This window comes from Chrysochloris asiatica, unplaced genomic scaffold (assembly GCF_000296735.1).
Source record: "Chrysochloris asiatica unplaced genomic scaffold, ChrAsi1.0 scaffold00252, whole genome shotgun sequence".
Lineage (NCBI taxonomy): Eukaryota > Metazoa > Chordata > Mammalia > Afrosoricida > Chrysochloridae > Chrysochloris > Chrysochloris asiatica.
The window spans coordinates 1,474,457-1,492,900 of NW_006408770.1; the positions used below are offsets into that span (position 1 = coordinate 1,474,457).

General features: G+C 36.3%; 1 protein-coding gene across 1 annotated transcript in view; it reads right to left on the minus strand.

Annotated features, from left to right (window-relative positions):
* Positions 1–18,444, minus strand: part of ZDHHC15 (zinc finger, DHHC-type containing 15) — a 393,634-nt gene that overhangs the window by 92,214 nt on the left and 282,976 nt on the right. The window contains exons 5-8 of the mRNA XM_006873732.1: positions 11,364–11,433; positions 10,168–10,200; positions 9,314–9,434; positions 1,433–1,565 (exon numbers count right to left, since the gene is read on the minus strand). Coding sequence (XP_006873794.1) covers positions 1,433–1,565; positions 9,314–9,434; positions 10,168–10,200; positions 11,364–11,433 — 357 coding nt within the window. The remainder of the gene's footprint in view (positions 1–1,432; positions 1,566–9,313; positions 9,435–10,167; positions 10,201–11,363; positions 11,434–18,444) is intronic.

Here is an 18,444-nt window from a genome sequence, read left to right on the forward strand (position 1 = left end):
AACAACAACAACAACATTACCCATTATGAACTATAAAGAGCACTGGCCATTTTTGTGTGGGGCTTCATTCACTCATACTTTTCTTTTAGCTTTTTATTGTGAATTGAGTGAAGGTTTACAGACAAGATCAACAGTTTTACATTCAACAAATTATACTTTTTGTTTTAACTCATTGATTGCAATCCCTTCCATGCAACAATAGTGATCCAGCTTCCTCCCTGTGGTTCCTATTTCCATTCCATCCCTTTTCAACTTTGTCCTTAGGTAAATGTTGTCCTTTTGATTTTGAATGATTGATCATTCCATAGTGAGCATATCTTATTAATGTTGTTGCCCCCGCCCCCTTGCATACCTATCTACTGCTCGACTGAAAATTGGGGCATGAGGAGGAGTACCTTTCTAGACCTGAAGGGTGGGCAAGGATGATGTTCGCAGGTTCCTCCAGTCTCTTTCTGACCAGTAAGTCTGACATTAAAAAAATAAAAATTGAGTTTTGTTCCACATTTTCTAGCATTCTATCCAGGATCTTCTAATGTGACCCCTTTCAGAGCAGTTGGTAGTGGCAGCCAGGCATCATTTAGTTCTTCTGGTCTCAAAGTTATGAAGACTGATGTTCACATGTTCCATTAGTCTACTGGACTAATTGATTTCAAGCATCATCAGTTCTCATCACTCCTTTCTTTCACACATGGAGAGACCAGTAGTTGCCCCTTAGATGGCCACTAATGAGCTTTTAAGTTCCCAGACACTACTCACCAAAGTAGGATGTAGAACATTGTTGTTGTGAACTGTTATGCCTACTGACCATGGTATCCCTTGAGACTATTGCCCTGAGACCCCAGGCTCAGCAACTCATTGCCTTAAAATGTTTGGTATTATCTAAGAAGTTTTCAACATTTTGCCCACTGTATGCTCCACTACATTCATAGTTGTGCTTGTAGGGAAGGTAAATAACCATGTACAAATATTCTCTTTCAAACTCATATATTTGTGGGTATACTCCCACTCTTCCTCCAGGTTCATCCACGGTATGAAGTGTTTAGTAGATTGAGCCTTATTCTTCAAAGTTGCATAGTGTTCCATTGTGTGTATTACCAAAGTTTGCTTATCCATTTTTTCATTGATGGGCATTTAGGCTGTCTCTATTTTTTTGCTATTGTGAATAATGCTGTGAAGAATATGGGTATGCATATATATACTCATATTCTGGCTCTTATTTTTGCATTCACTAATACTATTTTTTTTTTTTTAATTTGTAGACTTTATTCACTATGACTCTATAGTTTAATGACAAATATTTCCATTGTATCAGTTTGGAAGCAACGATGGTACTGTAGCTAAACCATTTCACTGGAATATTTCTTTTTAGAGAAAACATATTGGTCATTCTGATATACAGTAATGCGTTCTTTTACTAAATATCCAGTCTTACCTAAGGTGGTTTTGTTTCTGCTGACAAGCCAACAGTGGTAACCAAAGAGAATCACAAGGCTGACAAAAAACATGCAGGCCACAAAGAGGAGAAAAAGGACATGGAACTTGGAGCGAACACTGGGCAATTCTCCCTAGAAAAGAAATAACAAACAAAAAAATCAATAGATTAAGGTGGTAAGGTTTGATTAATTTTTATATGTAGTTTAATCATGTTATTATATGTATAAATGTCTAGCTATTATTTTAAAAATATATTTTGAAAAATCTTTGCAAAACAGTTCCTGAATACCTCATCCTGGATATGTTCTCAGTCTACAAAGCCTGAAATTTATCCTTGTTTAAATGTAATTTAGTGTAAAATGTACCAATTAGAAAAGGGTAATATGAGACGGGTATACATAGGACATAATTGGCATGCAACCTCTTTAAAGCTTTTACGCTATTTAATTTGACAATTATGAATTATTCACTGGAGTTGATCTTGAAGCAGATCTTGTCTCAAGGTGGGCTACTCTAGAATTTTTTATATGTCCTGTTTAATTAGACATATGTGTTTTTAAAATGTTATAGTTTTACATGGAAGAAGTTAAAACACATAGGAAGAATTTTTAAATGCCTTATCTTTAATACATGACCTAGTTTTAAAGCTGTTGCAAATTTTCTTTAGCTGAAGTGGAAAGTGCTTATATATCATATCACAAGGAGCAATTGCTTATACAGTAACAATCAAGTGGAATTTTATAGGTAATTTTTAAAGTTGGCAGATGAACATTCAATAAGCAATAAGCAGTGGGAGCATCTGGTTGTTGTTGTTGTGTGCTGTGGAGTCGGTTCCGACTCATAGCGACCCTTCTCTGGTAGTGGTTATGAATTGGGCTACGAGCCGCAAGGTCAGCAGTTCGAAACGACCAGCTGTTCCACAGGAGAAAGATGAGGCTTTCTGCTCCCATAAAGATTTATAGCCTCGGAAACCCTGTATAGGGTCACTATGAGTCGGAACCGACTCCATGGCACATAACAACAACAACAACAACGATAGATAGATGATAGATAGATAGATAGATAGATAGATAGATAGATAGATAAAGAGGCTATTATTAAGTATATATAATATATAGTTGTTGTTAAATTCTTTCGAGTATAGGGTTTTCAAGACTTTAAAACTTTGTGGGAGAAATTGGTGAGCTCAAATAGCCAACCTTGTGGATCACAGTTCAGTGCTTATGCTTATCCTATGGAGCCACCGGGATCATATATATATATATATATATATATATATATATACACATGCAAGTGTGGGTTAAAAATTATCCACACGCTGGTTGCATTAAAACATCCATCAACATCCATGGTTGATGGCAGCATTGAGCATTGATTCTATCAAATAGAGGAATGACAGTGGATTATATGGCAAATCATTTGCAAATCAACCATGGCTCTGTCTATAAAACAATCCATGACAAACTTGGGCTTCAAAAAGTTTTTGCAAGATCGGTACTGAAACAACTCAAAGAAGAGCATAAGGCGAAGCATTTGGACATTTGCAAACAAAATTTGAACCAATTCTTGAAGGAAGGTAGAAGTTTCTTTTAAAAAATCATTGCTGGTGATGAGACATGGATTCATCACTACAAGCCTGAGGGTAAACCACAGAGTATGGAATGGAAACATCCTCAATCACCAACCAAGAAAAAGCTCAAAAGTCAACCATCACCTGGCAAATTGATGCCTACAGTTTTCTAGGATTCTCAAGGACCAGTTTCAATGCTTGTTACGGTTAGATTCTCAATGAAGAGCTGAAGCCTAAACTTCAGATTAAAATCAGAGGACTGCTATCCAAGGGCATTGTTATCTTGCATGACAATGTACATCCTCACCCCTCTGCCCACACTGCTGACACTCTGAAAAAACTTCATTTTTATATGTTTAAAGTATCCCTGCTGTAGTTCTGATCTTGCTCTATCAGAATTCCACCTATTTGGTATCCTGAAAGCAGCACTTCGAGGATGAAGATTCACTTCTGATGAAGAAATTAAGACAGTGCTGTATTCGTGGCTCTCAGCTCAGCCTAAAAAAAATGTTTTAATAAGGGAATGTGAAAGCTTGTTGACAGATGAACAAAATGTACTGAAAAGCTAGGCAGTTACATAAAAAAATGACATATTTGTACTTTAAAAAGTTGATTAAAGCAAATTCTACAGCCAGAGTGCATATAATATTTGACTCACCATCGTGTGTGTATACATGCATATATGTATATATTCATATATACTCCAACATAAAGCAACCATGTATAGAGTTTCTGAGGAGCAGCTGGTGGATTTGAAATGCTGTCCTTGTGGTTTGCAGTCAAGTGCTGATCCTACAGTGCCATTCCAATAATCCATATACATACATATGTATATATACACACACATATATATATATATATATATATGTTGTTGATAGGTGCTGCCAAGTCAGTTCCGACCCATAATGACACTATGTACAACAGAACAAAATACTTCCTGGTCCTGAGTCATCCTCACAATTGCTGCTATGCTTGAGCAAACTCTTGTTGACACTGCTAATTCATCTCCTTGGGTGTCTTCCTCTTTTTCATTGTCCCTTCATTTTACCAAGAAAATGTCTTTCTCTAAGGACTGGTCCCTTCTAACAACATGTCTGAAGTATGAGAGAGGCAGTCTGACCATTTTTGGCTTCTATGGAGCATTCTGGTTGTGTTTTTTCCAAAACAGATTTGTGGGTTCTTCTGGCTCCAACAGCATAATTCAAATGCATCAATTATTCTACAATCTTCCTTATTCATTGTCCAACTTTCAGATGAATGTGAAGCTATTGAAAATACTAAGGTTTGAGTCAGGTGCACATTAGTCATCATTGCTTTTGAATACTTTAAAGTCTTGTGCAACAGATTGGCCTAATGCAATATGTTATTTTGGAGTCCTGGTGTGGCACTGTGGGTTAATGTGCCAGACTGCAAAGCCATTTGAACTACAAGGTCAGTGGTTCAAGTTCACCGGCTGCCCCTTGGAAATCCTATATAGGGTCACTATGGGTTGGAACCAACTTGACAGCACTTAGCAACAATAACAATATGTCATTTGATTTCATGAGTGCTGCTTCCAGGAATATTGATGGTGGATCCAAGAAAAATGAAGTCTTTATGACAACTTCAACCTTTTCTCCATTTATCATGATGTAATTTATTGGTCCAGTAGCAAGGACTTTTGTTTTATTTACAGCAAGTACAACCCATCCCAAAGGCTGTGGTCTTTGATATTTGTCAGTAATTATATTAAATTCTCTTTGTTTTCAGCAAGCAAGATTATAACATCTACATTTTGGCAGGTTGTTAATGAGTCTTCCTCCAATCCTGATACTATGTTCTTCTTCACATAATCTAGCTTTCTGGACTATTTGCTCAGCATATAGCTTGAACAAGTAAGTGAAATAATACAACACTGATGCACATCTTTCCTGAGTTTAAACCATTCAGTATTCCCTTGCTCTGTTCAAACCATTGCCTCTTGGTCTATGTACATAATCCTCATAAGGACAATTAAGTGATTCATAATTCTCATTCTCTGCAATGTTGACCATAGCTTGTTATGATCCACACAGTCAAAAGCTTTTGCGTACTCAGTAAAACAGAGGTAAACATCTTATATTCCCTGCTCTCAGCCAAGATCCATCTGATGTCAGCAGTGATATCCCTCATTCCACGTACTTTTCTGATTCTGGCTTGAACCTTTAGAAATTCCGTGTCAATGTACTTTTGCAGCCATTTTTGAATTATCTTTAGAAAAATTTTACTTGCATGTGACAGTTATGATATTGTCTGATGATTTCTGCTTTCATTGGGCCATCTCTCTTTGGAATGGGCATCAATATGGATCTCATCCAATCAGTTGGCCTGGTAACTCTCTTTCAAATTTCTTGGCATAGATGAGTGAGTTCCTCTACATATTCCCCAGTTTGTTGAAAGATTTCAATTTATATTCCATCAATTCCCTGAGCTTTGGTTTTTGACAATGCCTTCAGTGCACACTGGATTTCTTCCTTCAGTACCACTGACTCTTAATTATATGCTACCACTTGAAATGGTTGAACATCAACCATTTCTTTTTGATACAGTAACTCTGTATATTCCTTCCATCGTATATATATGTAATTGATTACATATAATAAGTTAAAGAGTCCTGATTGTGTAATGGATACCTAACTGGGCTGATAACTGCCAGTTCAGCAGTTCAAATCTAGCAATTGCTCTGTGGGAGAAATATAAGGCTTTCTGCTCTTATAAAGATTTACAGTCTGAGAAACCCTATACAGGGTCACTATAAGTAGAAACAGATTTAGTGGCACACAACCACCACCATATATAAAAATTATTATTTCTGTGAGAGAAAGATATTTTTTATTAAGATTTAAATTTTAAGATTTTAAAAAGCTTTGGAAACTCTATACACGGTCACTATGAGTTGTAACTGACTTGACAGCACTTAACAATAACAACAATTATATATATTATTTAGATGGAGTCCCAAAACAGAATGAGGATTCTAAAGTTCTATAACATATTGTTATCTGAAGAGACTCTTAGAAAATATTTTCAATTTTGGAATGAACAGTTGGGTGAATGTTACTTATTTCCTCCTTTCTAACACTGGACATTATTTTGGTATTCTGAATCTCTGAAATATTTCCAAATGCTCAATAGTAGTAAGGTTACAAGTGATTCTTGAGTGAGGTGGGCCTCAACATTCAAAATTGGTTTTACTCCAGTTTGGAAGAAGAAAATTAAAGCTTATAAAATGTGGCAAGATCAAATAGTAAGATTTTTTTCTTCTCTTAGAGGAATTTTTTTTTTTCATTTGGTGTCAAGAAATATTGAAAATCATTCAGAATGTATATGTCTGAAGAATATAGATAAAGGGGAGTAAGTTAGCCAGATACTCTCAACTGAGGGATAGTCTGGATGAAATTTACCTGGGGGAAGAGTCTCCCAGGAAATAGCTACCCGAAGAACCTCAACTTTGAGGAGGCTTTACCTGGAACTAGGAGCACGGCTAGTTTCCCTGATATATGGTTTTAAAATACACAGCATTTTTCATTTTTCATTTTAAGGGCTGACTCAATTTATACTGAGGAAAGCATCTCTAAACCAGACCAAAATACTTTCTGGCTGTAGAGACTACAAAGGAGCATTTCCCTGAATTGTTAATACCCTTTTCATTATAAGGGAAACCCAGGACATTTCTTTACTTCTCATCTGTCAGGCACCAGTTAGTCTATTGTGGAGAAGCAAAGGAGTAGGAAAATGACAAGATTACAGTCATCCCTGATATTGCTTGTGATTACTGGCACATGTCCCATGATTGTTTCATATCTAAACATTACTCAAGAGTGAGGATAGCATACAGCATCTGGCTGACATTTGATTAAGGGCTCAATATAAGCACTGAACTGAGAACCACAAGGTCTGCAGTTCAAGTCTGTCAGTTGCTCTATAGGAGAAAGATGAGGCTTCCTGTTCCCATAATATTTAAAGCCTCATAAACCCTATAAAAGGTCAGTATGAATAAGAACTGACTCAGCACTTAAAAACAACAATAGGGAGCCCAAAGCAAAAAGTGTAAGATGCAATGTTGTTTACTCAGTTATGGTGGTACAGAATAATTCTTTAAAAAGTAATTTATTATGTTAAGGAATATGAAAGGTATATAGATGATGGAAAAGTTCCATATCATCACTCAAGACAAGACCAGAGGCAGATTGTAGAACAGACCATCAATTGCTCATATGCAAATTTAAACTGAAGCTGAAGAAAATGAAAACAAGTCCATGAGAGCCAAAATATGACCTTGAATATATCCGACCTGAATTTAGAGATCATCTGGAGAACAGATTTGATACATTAAACACCAAAGACTGAAGACCAGAAGAGTTGTGGGATGACATCAAGAACATGCAAAAACTGGACAGTGAATAAGAAAGACCATAGAAGAATTGATGCTTTTGAGTTATGGTGTTGGAGGAGAATACTGAAAGTGCTGTGGGCTGCCAAAAGAACCAACAGATCTGTGTTGAAATAAGTGCAGCCAGAGTGCTCCTTGGAGGCCAGGATGGCCAAACTTCGCTTCTCATACTTTGGACATATTGTCAGGAGGGACCAGTCGCTGGAGAAGGATATCATGTTTGGTAGGGTGGAGGGTCAGAGAAAAAGAAGAAGACCTCTAGCAAGATGGATTAACAAAATGGCAGCATCAATGGGCTCAAGTGTGATAATGATAGTGACGTTGGCCCAGGATCAAGCAGTGTTTCATTCTGCTGTGCAAAAGGTCACTATGAGTTGGTACCGACTCACTGGCACCTAACAACAACAACAACAACAACTCATAGTGCTATCAAGGCTAGCACTTTCGCAGCTGATTAGATGAGGCAGATTTTCTTTACACATGGACAGAATGCCAAACAGATCACAGAAACCTAAGAAATTCATAGGAGGTCTTGTGCTGTGGAAAAGAGCCAAAGAAGATATATCAAGATGCATCACATTGCATGGCAAAGCATCTTGTATTTAGAGAAAATTTCATTTCTGTGTATACTCTTATTTGTATCTGTGAGTTGAAGATTTTATGGTTCCAGGTTCTTAAAGTTATTAAAGATCTGAACTGGTTAAGCTATTTGGAAGGAGAATTGAAACTATGCATTACTATAATTTTATGCCCTATAGTTTCTACAGTCTTAGGTATCACAGAGCTAATTAGTGATTTAAATATTCTCAGCTCTTAGGCCTTCCATTTCTCCTTTTCTCTCCTTTCAGCTTATTATAACCTATATTCTAGTGACAAGATTCATGTTTTCTCCCTTCTGCATTACCTTCCCATCTGTGGTGAGATATTTCTGGTTTATAGGCTATTGAGCAGTTATTAGTAGTTCTGCTATTATCAGTCTTCTGCTTTTCAGGTTAAGTTTGGTCAATAATCATGGTAAGGACATGATGCCTTTGTAATTGTACTGGAATTGTGAGGAAGGGATATATCTATATATAATTTATATATTATTTATGTATTTTTACTATCCTGCTGCCAGATTTAATATACAAAGATGAACTGGAAAGCTGACCTTTAATTGTTTTAGAAATAGATGGGAAATGGTTTAGAAAAGTCCAGTGGAAGTAATATGAAAGTAGAATGAATATTTTTGAGATTTCATAATAATTGTTAGAATTGTATTTTGATACGTACTTTCAACATCTATTTTACTTGATCTTGGTAAAGGTCTTGTGAAGCAGGTAACAGTGCCAGAATTAAAACACAATTCTAATCCCCAAACTCGTGTTATTTTCATACAAAGTTCAAATGAGACTCTCCATTTCATTTTGGTCATATGTGAAGATGAGTCAATGTATCTTTCTGTTATGGTGGAATGTTGCAACTCTCCTTTGAACAGTGAATTAGAAAGTATTTTCTAACAATGGGGGAGTGGTCTGTTATTCTTTTTCTTGAGCAACTAGCTATTTAGAATTAGTTTTAATATTTGTCAAATGTGATTGATAAAAAGTAGATTTTTAAACATTGTAATGATCAGTAGAATTTAAGAGGTAGGTTCCTGAAGGCCTTAAAAAGATTCTTATGCATTATAAAAACTTGTTTAACTGTAATGTTTAAATAATAACCCCTTCATAAATCTCAAAGTACTGAAATTGGAAAACTTGCTTTTGGTGGCTTCCCTTCTGGTTTCTGCAGTATTAGCTATTCCAAAATATTAATAATAATAATAATTAAAAACAATAGAGTGAACTGTTTCAGAGATTGGAGTACTGGAGTGTGTGGGTGTGGGTGGGTGGGTGTTTCAGGAGTTTTTAACTTACTCTCCAGTATTTGATGAAATAGCTGAAGACTGTTGTAGCAATGTACAGGCAATAGAGAACAGAGTAAGCTAAGAATTGAAGGAAAAATTTGTAGTTGGAAAATCCAATGCAGTTATTAACCCTAAAAAAAAAAAAGAAGAAATAAAACCACATTTGAGATCAGGATAAACTGATTGAGAACAAACTGATATATAAGTGAAATGAACAATGGAAACATGAACTCCTGTTGCTTCATTAAGTGCTCAACAGAGATTGAAGTCTTTTAGTAAGAACAGACTAGAAAAACAAGTTCACATCTCACTTGTTTCTCCTTTCATATGTAGGTACAGAGATACCTGGCCTACCTCAAAATTCTGAACTGTTTTCGGACACACCCAAACATGGAACCTGGAAACATATTATAGTCTTATCAGCTGCATTTATTATAGTGTGGCATATTCTCTTTGTGGTTAGATGCTTTGAGATATATTCTTTAGGTCTGCTACACAATTTGTAGAATTGCTTAATTTAACAATCCTACTTCAAAGAGGATTCAAGAATCAAGGCAGCTTGAATCAGAACTGAATTGTGTAATATCAAAGAGGAAAAGGATTTGTTATCACCATAATTCAATACTATGTCCAGTTGCTAAAGCTAATGGACAGGAGTTGTTACCCCTAAAATGCACTATCATGCCTTTGATGGTATATTTATTTTTGCTGTAAAATGTTACTCCTACCTTGTCCTTCATAAAAACACAAAGCCCAGTGAATTATAGTAGCAGAAACAGACATGCTACAACTATACTTATGAAAGCAGACATATTGAGTAACTTTGACTCTTTTAGAGGAGAGAAATGAATAAAAGGGTCATACCATGGGCAGTGATGGTCCATTTTTAATACACACCTACAAAAGTGACAAAATACAGTGTGATAAATGAGGCTATGGAAATGAAGCAACACCTTATAATTGCACTCACATTCGCACCAGTATTTTTATATAATTCCAGTTAATCCTTCCCCAGGTTTCCACTATAACTACTCCCAAACTATGTGTATTTTGTTATTCCTAGGATGAAGCAATCACAGCAACACTTTATAAGGCCATATAAGGTTATATACCTAGAAGTCCAACCTTTTAAAACTACAAGGTTGGCAGTTCAAACCCACCAGCCATTCCTTGGAAACCCTATATAGTGGTGTTACAAGTAGGAACTGACTCAAAGGCACTTAACAACACCCTTAATGTGATGGAATGAGAATGGTACTTTTTCTCTGTTATTTTCCTCCCTAAAACACAATGCTGTTATTGTTAAATGCTATGAGTCAGTTCCAACTCATAGCAACCCTGTACAGGGTTTCCAAAGAGTGACTGGTGGGTTTGAACTATCAATTTTGTGGTTAACAGTCCAGTGCTATCCTATCTCAGTCTAATGAGAAAAGCATGAACAAATTGAGAGACATGATACAAAAAAACTGACTAGTACTTCTTAAAACTGTCTAGGTCATCAAAATCAAGTGAAGTTTGAACTGTCACAGCCAAGAAGGAACCCAAAGAGACATAACTATTAAATGTAATGTAGTATCCTTTCTGATCTTGTAAAGATTTACAGCTTTAGAAGCCCTGCACAGGGTCTTACGAGCTGGGATCAACTCTGTGGCTGGCACACAACCACCACCATATTAGATAGAAAATTGTCATTAGGGAAAATCAGAAAACCTGAATCAAGTATAGCACGTAATTTAAAACAATGTATCAACGTAGATTCCTTAATTATAGCAAATGTATCATGCTAATGTAAAATGCTAATGATAGGGAAACTAGTTATGGGGCATATTGGAACTCTGTATACTAAATTGCCAACAATTCTGTAAATCTAAAAATGTTCTAAAATAGTTTATTTTTAGTATGGAGTTTTATTTCTCTTTTTTGTCTTTATAGTAGTTTGAATCATCATTATTTCCATAAGGGTGTGTGGCATGTGTTCATTATGATTGAAAAAATATGTTCTTAATCCAGGCATAGTTACATGTTAGGATCAACTCAGGAGAAATATGGCTGTCACTTACATGGCACAGACAGAACAGTGGTGGCAGCGATCTGGCTTGATTAGATGGCATCGTTCACAGAATCGTACAGCTATCCAAAAAATAAAATGGTTAGTACTGTTTAGGGGTCAATATGAGACCATATATTTTTCTAGTCTAGCTGGATGTCTTGTTATACATTAATTAAGGCTAGTCAACTCATTTTGTTTCTAGTTATTAAGCAAAAGGAAGATTACATATGTAAATTATAGTATACTCACCCCCCTAAGTTGGATCAACCTTGAAAACACCTTATGGGGGACATAGTGAAATGGGAAAAGTTTTCATATATGGATATATAATCATAATCTCAAAATAAAGATAATTATTAAAGTCATACTTACACCTAACATGATACAGCATGTGAACAACTGAAAATGCACTGACACCATTTACATCTTATATTTCACAAATGAATAAAGCAAAAATATTTCATGCACACACACAAGAAAAAAAAATACTCCTAACAATTACAGTTCTCATTTCTGCAACTGATCACATGGCCATAGCTCATATTTACTACCACCTTCTTCCACTACTCATTCCACAGTCCCTTACACTCTGCATGTATCTCAGCTGGTCATGGTGGGATGATTCAAGCCTTCATTCCTAAAGGGTCTTGGTTATTAGTAATCATGTTGGAATTGGATTACTGTAGATTACCAATGACTTTAATCACAGGACATGGTAGTATTAATAGACATCATAAGGAATTTTCTGGATTACATACATATTCTTCTTTACTTCTATTATCTAATGTCAATCTGATTTCTCCTGGGTAATCAGGATCAATCACACCACCCAATACAGTTACACTCTCCTTTGCCTGCTGATCAAAAGGCATGAGGAGCCCAAAGTAGGCAGGAGGAATTCTTTACTTCCAGTTCAGTAGAATAAGTGTTGTGTCTCTCCCCTTTAAAACGTAAAGGTTCAGACCTACAGACCATACAAGTGCATATACAAGAAGCACAAGTTCTGCAAGTTGGTCACTAGGAATAAAAATGAGTGGTACTACTCCCATTTCCACCCCTTGGTTCCTGGACCCATGAATTCAGACTATTGGAGGTTCTCCAGGAGCCTGTATATATTCTAAACCATATATTGGATGCTGGTTTAGAGCATATACAGGCTCTTGGAGGACATATCCCCAACTCTGCAAGGTATTGCTACCTAGTTGGCACCATAATTATATCTTTTAAAGGCCATTCCATTGTTTGATCAAGCCAACTGCTTTAACATGATGAGAAACATGGTAAGACCAGTGAATTCCATGAACATGGATCCATTGCCACATTTAATTTGCATTGAAGTGAGTCCCTTGATTTGAGGCGATGCTGTATAGAATACCATGACAGTGGGTAAGACATTCTGTAAGTCTGTGTATTATAGTTTTGGAAGAAGCATTGCATGTAGGGAAGGTACATCCATTTCCAGAATAAGTGTTTATTCCAGTAAGAACAAGACATTGCCCTTTCCACGATGAAAGTGATTTGATGTAATTAACCTGCCACCAGGCTGATCTTTCCAAGGAATGTCTCTTATTGAAGATTCAATGTTGGTTTCTGCTGCTGGCAGATTGGACACTCACTAGTAGCTGTAGCAAAGTCAACCTTGGTGAGTGGAAACCCATGCTGCTGAGCCCATTCATAACCTCTATCCCTGCCACCATGGCCACTTTGTTCATAAAGACATTAGAAATTGACAGGAGGGGATGGGTAAAGAGGATAATACATTTTTACAGAACAAGTCTTGATGGTTAAAATCTTCTTCTGCCAAGGTAACCCTTCAGTGAACATTTACATGAAACAAAATAGCTTCACTTTTTTTTTAAACCCATTCTATATACCTCCTTCCTACATCTCCTTGTTACGCACTTTCCAATCATGGTCCTTCCAAGTCCCTGATTATCCATTGGCCATAGCCCATGAATCAGTATACAATTGCACATCTGGCCATTTATCCTTCCAAGCACAATGAATAACCAGGTATACCATTGGAAGTTCTGCCCATTGGGAGCATTTTCTTTCACCACTGTCCTTCTTTGAAGTCCCAGAAAGGGGCTATAGTGCTGCTGATATCCACTTTCTAGTGGTGCCTACATTTATGGAGTAGAACTATCTGTAAACCAAACACAAATTACCTCTTCCTCAACTGATCATAATGAACTCCCCATGAGACCACAGGCAAACACTCAGAGAGAGAAGGTAATGTGACAGGAGTGGAGACCATGAGCATTTTGTCCACTCCTCATATAACTTACTTGCGCCTTCAGTTGCTACTCTAGCCCCATCTTGTATACACCACTTATTTTTAATGATGAAGTTTTGTTGTGCATAATCATCTTTATGACAGGATGTTTTTGTGAGCCAGACAACATTCAATTCATAGTGGACAGCACAGTTCACAGAGTGACTTGGTGGCCCATGGTTAGGCATTCAGTCTCTATTAAGGCCCAGTAACAAGCCAAAAGATGTTACTCAAAAGAGAGTAGCTATCTGCAGAAGATGGCAAGACTTTGCTCCAAAATCCTGAGTCTGTGCTGTGATTCACCAGTAGGGACTTGCCAAGGACTCCAAACTGCACCTTTATCTTCTGCTGCCACTTCAAGCTAGATTGGATCAGTTGGATCATATGGCCCAAGTGGCAGAACTGCTTGTATGTCAGCCTGAACCTGTTGTAGAGCTTTCTCTTGCTCTAGGCCTCACTCAAAATTAGCAGCTTTTCAAGTCCCTTGATAAATAGGCTGTAGTAGCACACTCAGATGAGAGATATATTGCCTCCAAAATCCAAAGAGGCCTACCAGGTATTGTGCTTATTTTTTTAGTTGTGGGAGGGGCCATCTGTAATAACTTATCTTCATTTTAGTAGGAATTCTTCGACATGCCCCACACCACTGGAAGAAACCCTAGAAATTACATTGATGTGAAAGGTGCCTGACTTTTTTTTTTTCAGGTTAATTTCTCAACCTCAAGCAGAGTGTTGGGGAATGTCCAGCCCGCAGGCCTTATAAGGCCCATGAAATAATTTGGTCTGACCCTTCCAAGGCAACCACAATCCCAGTCATCATATTAGGGGTGAGTTAATTAAATGTTTAACCAAATATTGGAGTCAGTTCTGACTCATAGATACCCTATATTTGGTTTCCAAGTTTGAAAATCTTTACAGAAGCAGAAAGTCTCATCTTTCTCCCATGGAATGGCTGGTAGTTTTGAACTGTTGACCTTGTAGTTAGCAGCCTGACTCATAAACACTATGCTACCAGAGCTCCTTTTGACCAAATAATTTTTGAGGTGATAATTTTGTGTGGCCGTGAATGACGTTATAAATTTCAAAAATTTCCCCACCCCTGATCTAGCTCATAGATGTTTTACCAATAATTCCAGAGTCATTGATACATCTTCCTTACTAGTTCCAATCAGCATAATTTGATCACTGTAATGTACCATTGTGATGTCTTGTGTCAGGGAAAGGCAATCAAGATCACTGTGGAGTAAATTATAACATATTGCTGTAAGGTATTTATCTCTATTCCATTTAACCATGGCCTTCCTCCCTGTGTCCTCACCTGTCTTCATCATTCTTCTAACTACTTCCCTCTTATATATTGCTTTTCCTGTCACCCAAATTAACAAGTCCTGGTGTGGTGCTGTGGGTTAATGTGCTGGACTGCAAAGTCAGTTTGAACTGCAAGGTCAGAGGTTCCAGCTCACCAGGTGTATCTTGGAAACCCTAAACAGTGTTTCTATGGGTTGGAACCAACTCAATGGCACTTAACAACAACAACAACCTTCTAGTCAGACTACCCTTTACTCCCTTCATTTCCACTCTAGGCAACCATTAAAAAATATTTCTTTTAGTGTAAAGATCTTTCCTTGACTTTTTACTATATTAGTCTCATAGTTTGTCCTTTTGTGATTAATTTAACTCAGCATTATGTCCTCCAGGTTCATCCATTTTATGAGGTGTTTCACAGATTCATTGTTATTCTTCAATGTTATGTAGTCCATTTTTCTTTGTGTGTGTGGGTGGGTGTGTGGTGTTCCTGGTTTTGGTTTCACTCCTGGTCAATTTTATTTAGGAATTTGCTTGTTATTTTCTTTGTTGTTCTTTTTTTTTTTTTTTTTTTAAAAACACCAACAAATTATTTTGAATTGAGGTGGCTGAATGGATGAGTATGGTAGAGAAAAGAGTAAAGGCAAAGAAAAACATAGGGTATAGGTCAGCTATCCACAGTGGCAAGAGGCCAGTAGGTGACATAGAAGTATTCTGCTTATTTATCTGTTATTGCTTGCTGTATTTATTATTGCTGTTTTCCTTCTCTCTTGTGGCAGTGTTTTCTCTTCTTGCCTCACCCAACAGGAGACAGACATTGCAGTCATACAGCCTAACCATAGCTGCACTATCTTTGGCACCACCAGTTGGGCTAGTCAATACCAGCTCTATCCGCCAGATCAATGACAACAACAAATGTCAGCTAAATTCACCCTGAACTGAATTACATGAAGAGCAAACAGAGAATGGTGCACAATGTCATCTCTTGATCACATAAACCAAAGAGCAGTTGGTAAGTGCCTATGAAGACACCGACATCCACCCATCAACTTAATACAGATACTTCAATACCATAATGCCACAAAAGTGATCTCTGTTGCTATGAAAAAAGACAGAATAGCTCAAACAAACAACCAAGAGGCAGAACTAGAAAACATTTTTGAGGAAAAAGGTACTGGAACTACCTGATAAAGAGTTCAGGAGAATGATATTTATGTACCTCCAAACTTCTGACAGAAAAGTCAAGGAAAGCAAGGAGACGTTTAGAAAAGTGCTACAGGAACAATCAACCAAAATAGATAAAGGATTGGAGACAATACAAAACATGCAAACAGAAATCAAGAAGATTAGCACTAAGATATCCAAATTAGTACTATGGACAATACGCTGAAAGGGCAAAGGAGTAGATTTGAATTAATGGAAGCCAGAATTAGTGAGCTTGTGGATAAATCTCTCAATACTAGTAAGCTAGAAGAACAACGAGAAAAAAAGAATGAAAAAATCTGAAGAAAGCCTAAGATTCATGTGGGACAACATGAAGAGGAATAACCTACAGATGATCAGAATTCCAGAACAGGAAGAAACAAAGGAAAGCATAAAAAAAGATAGTTGAAGAACTATTAGAAGAAAATTTCGCTAACATCATGAAATACAAGAAGATAACCATTAAAGAAGCTGAATGAACTCTAAACATGCTATATTCCAAAAGAAAATCACCAAGACATATCATAATCAGACTCTCTCAAACCAATAAGATTAAGCTCTGATTTCTCAGCAGAAACCATACAAGCAAGAAGGCAATGGGGAAATATATTAAAAAACTCTGAAAGAAAGAAAATAAAAAACTGTCTACCAAGAATCATATACTCAGTAAAGCTGTCCCTCATAAACGACAGGGAAATCACAACATTTCCAGATAAACAGAAATTAAAGGACTTTGTAAAAAAAAAAATCAAGCCAATGTTACAAAAAACACTAATGGGAGTGCTTTGGGCTGAGACGCAACTACAGCATACAACCATAGAGTAACGTACTTGGCAACACCACTAAGAATTCAATCTAACTAAGGAATTGATCAGAATAGAACAAAATTATAGGACTGATAATAGGGAATCAGAAGATGTCAATAGATGATTGAGACAACTACAAAGTAAAGGGAAGGAAAAGTATAGTTACAGAGTGCTGGGTGATGAGGAGGTCGAGGTGATTTCAAGATAAAAGAGGTTGTTTTAAAATGGGGAAGAAGTTAATAAATTACAGGGTAACTTCAAAGAAATTTAATACACCTTCATATCAATTCAAAAAAGGAAAATCCATGAAGATTTTTTGTAAACATAAAACTATGAAGAATTTGATTTTAAAAAAGTTAACTCAGCATATGAAAGCATGTGGAACAAGGACACCAGCAGCAGTACAAAAAACAAACACAACAAAATGACTACAATCAATTGATAACTCTCGATAAATACAAAGAATATTAATAGATTAAATGCAGAAGTCAAGAAACAGAGTAGCAGAATTAATAAGAAACCAGGATCCTTCAATATGTTGTCTATAGGAGACACACCATACACACAAAGACAAACATAGATTTATCAATTTACTGCAATCAAATGTGAGCAGGAGTAGCAATACTAATCCCTGATAAAATAAATTTTAAGGCAAAATGCAGCATAAAAGACAAAGAAGGACATTATTTCATTTTTAACAGGTCAATTGAAGAAGAGGACATAATGATAATAAATGTCTATGCTCCACATGATAGAGCCCCAAAATACATAAATGAAACACTATTAAAACTGAAGAAAGAAATAGACAATACTACAATAATAGTAGGAGATTCAAATACACCACTTTCACAAAAGAACAGAACAACCAGAAAAAAAACTCAACAAAGAAAGATATAGAGGAATTGAACAACACAATCACTTAAATTGATCTAGTAGATTTGTACAGACCACTCAGCCTAATATCAATGAAATTCAGTCTTTTCTGGTGCATATGGAACATTTTCCAGAACAGACCATGTTTTGGCCACAAAACAAGTCTCAATAAATTTTAAAAAATCAAAATATTACAAAGCATCTTCTCAGATCACAATGCTATAAAATTAGAAATTAACAATAGGTAGATCAAGGAAACAAAATAAAATACATGGAAACTGAATAATACCCTGCTTAAAAGCTACCAAGTAAGAATTAAAAAATGAAGTAAAAAGAAAAATGCTTGAAGCAAATGAGAATAAAAACAGGACATACCAAAACCTTTGGGACACAGCAGAAAGCATTGTTGAGAGTGCAATTTATAGAAATAAATACATACATCCCAAAAGAAGAAAGAACAAAAATCAACACATTAACACCTCAAACAATTAAACCAGCAGATTAAGCCTACAGTCCTCAGAGGAAATAATAAAGCTAATAAAACAAAAAAGGCCAAAGAGCCAAAATATGACCTTGAACACACTGAATTTAGAGAACATTTTAAGAAGAGATTTGATGCATTACACACT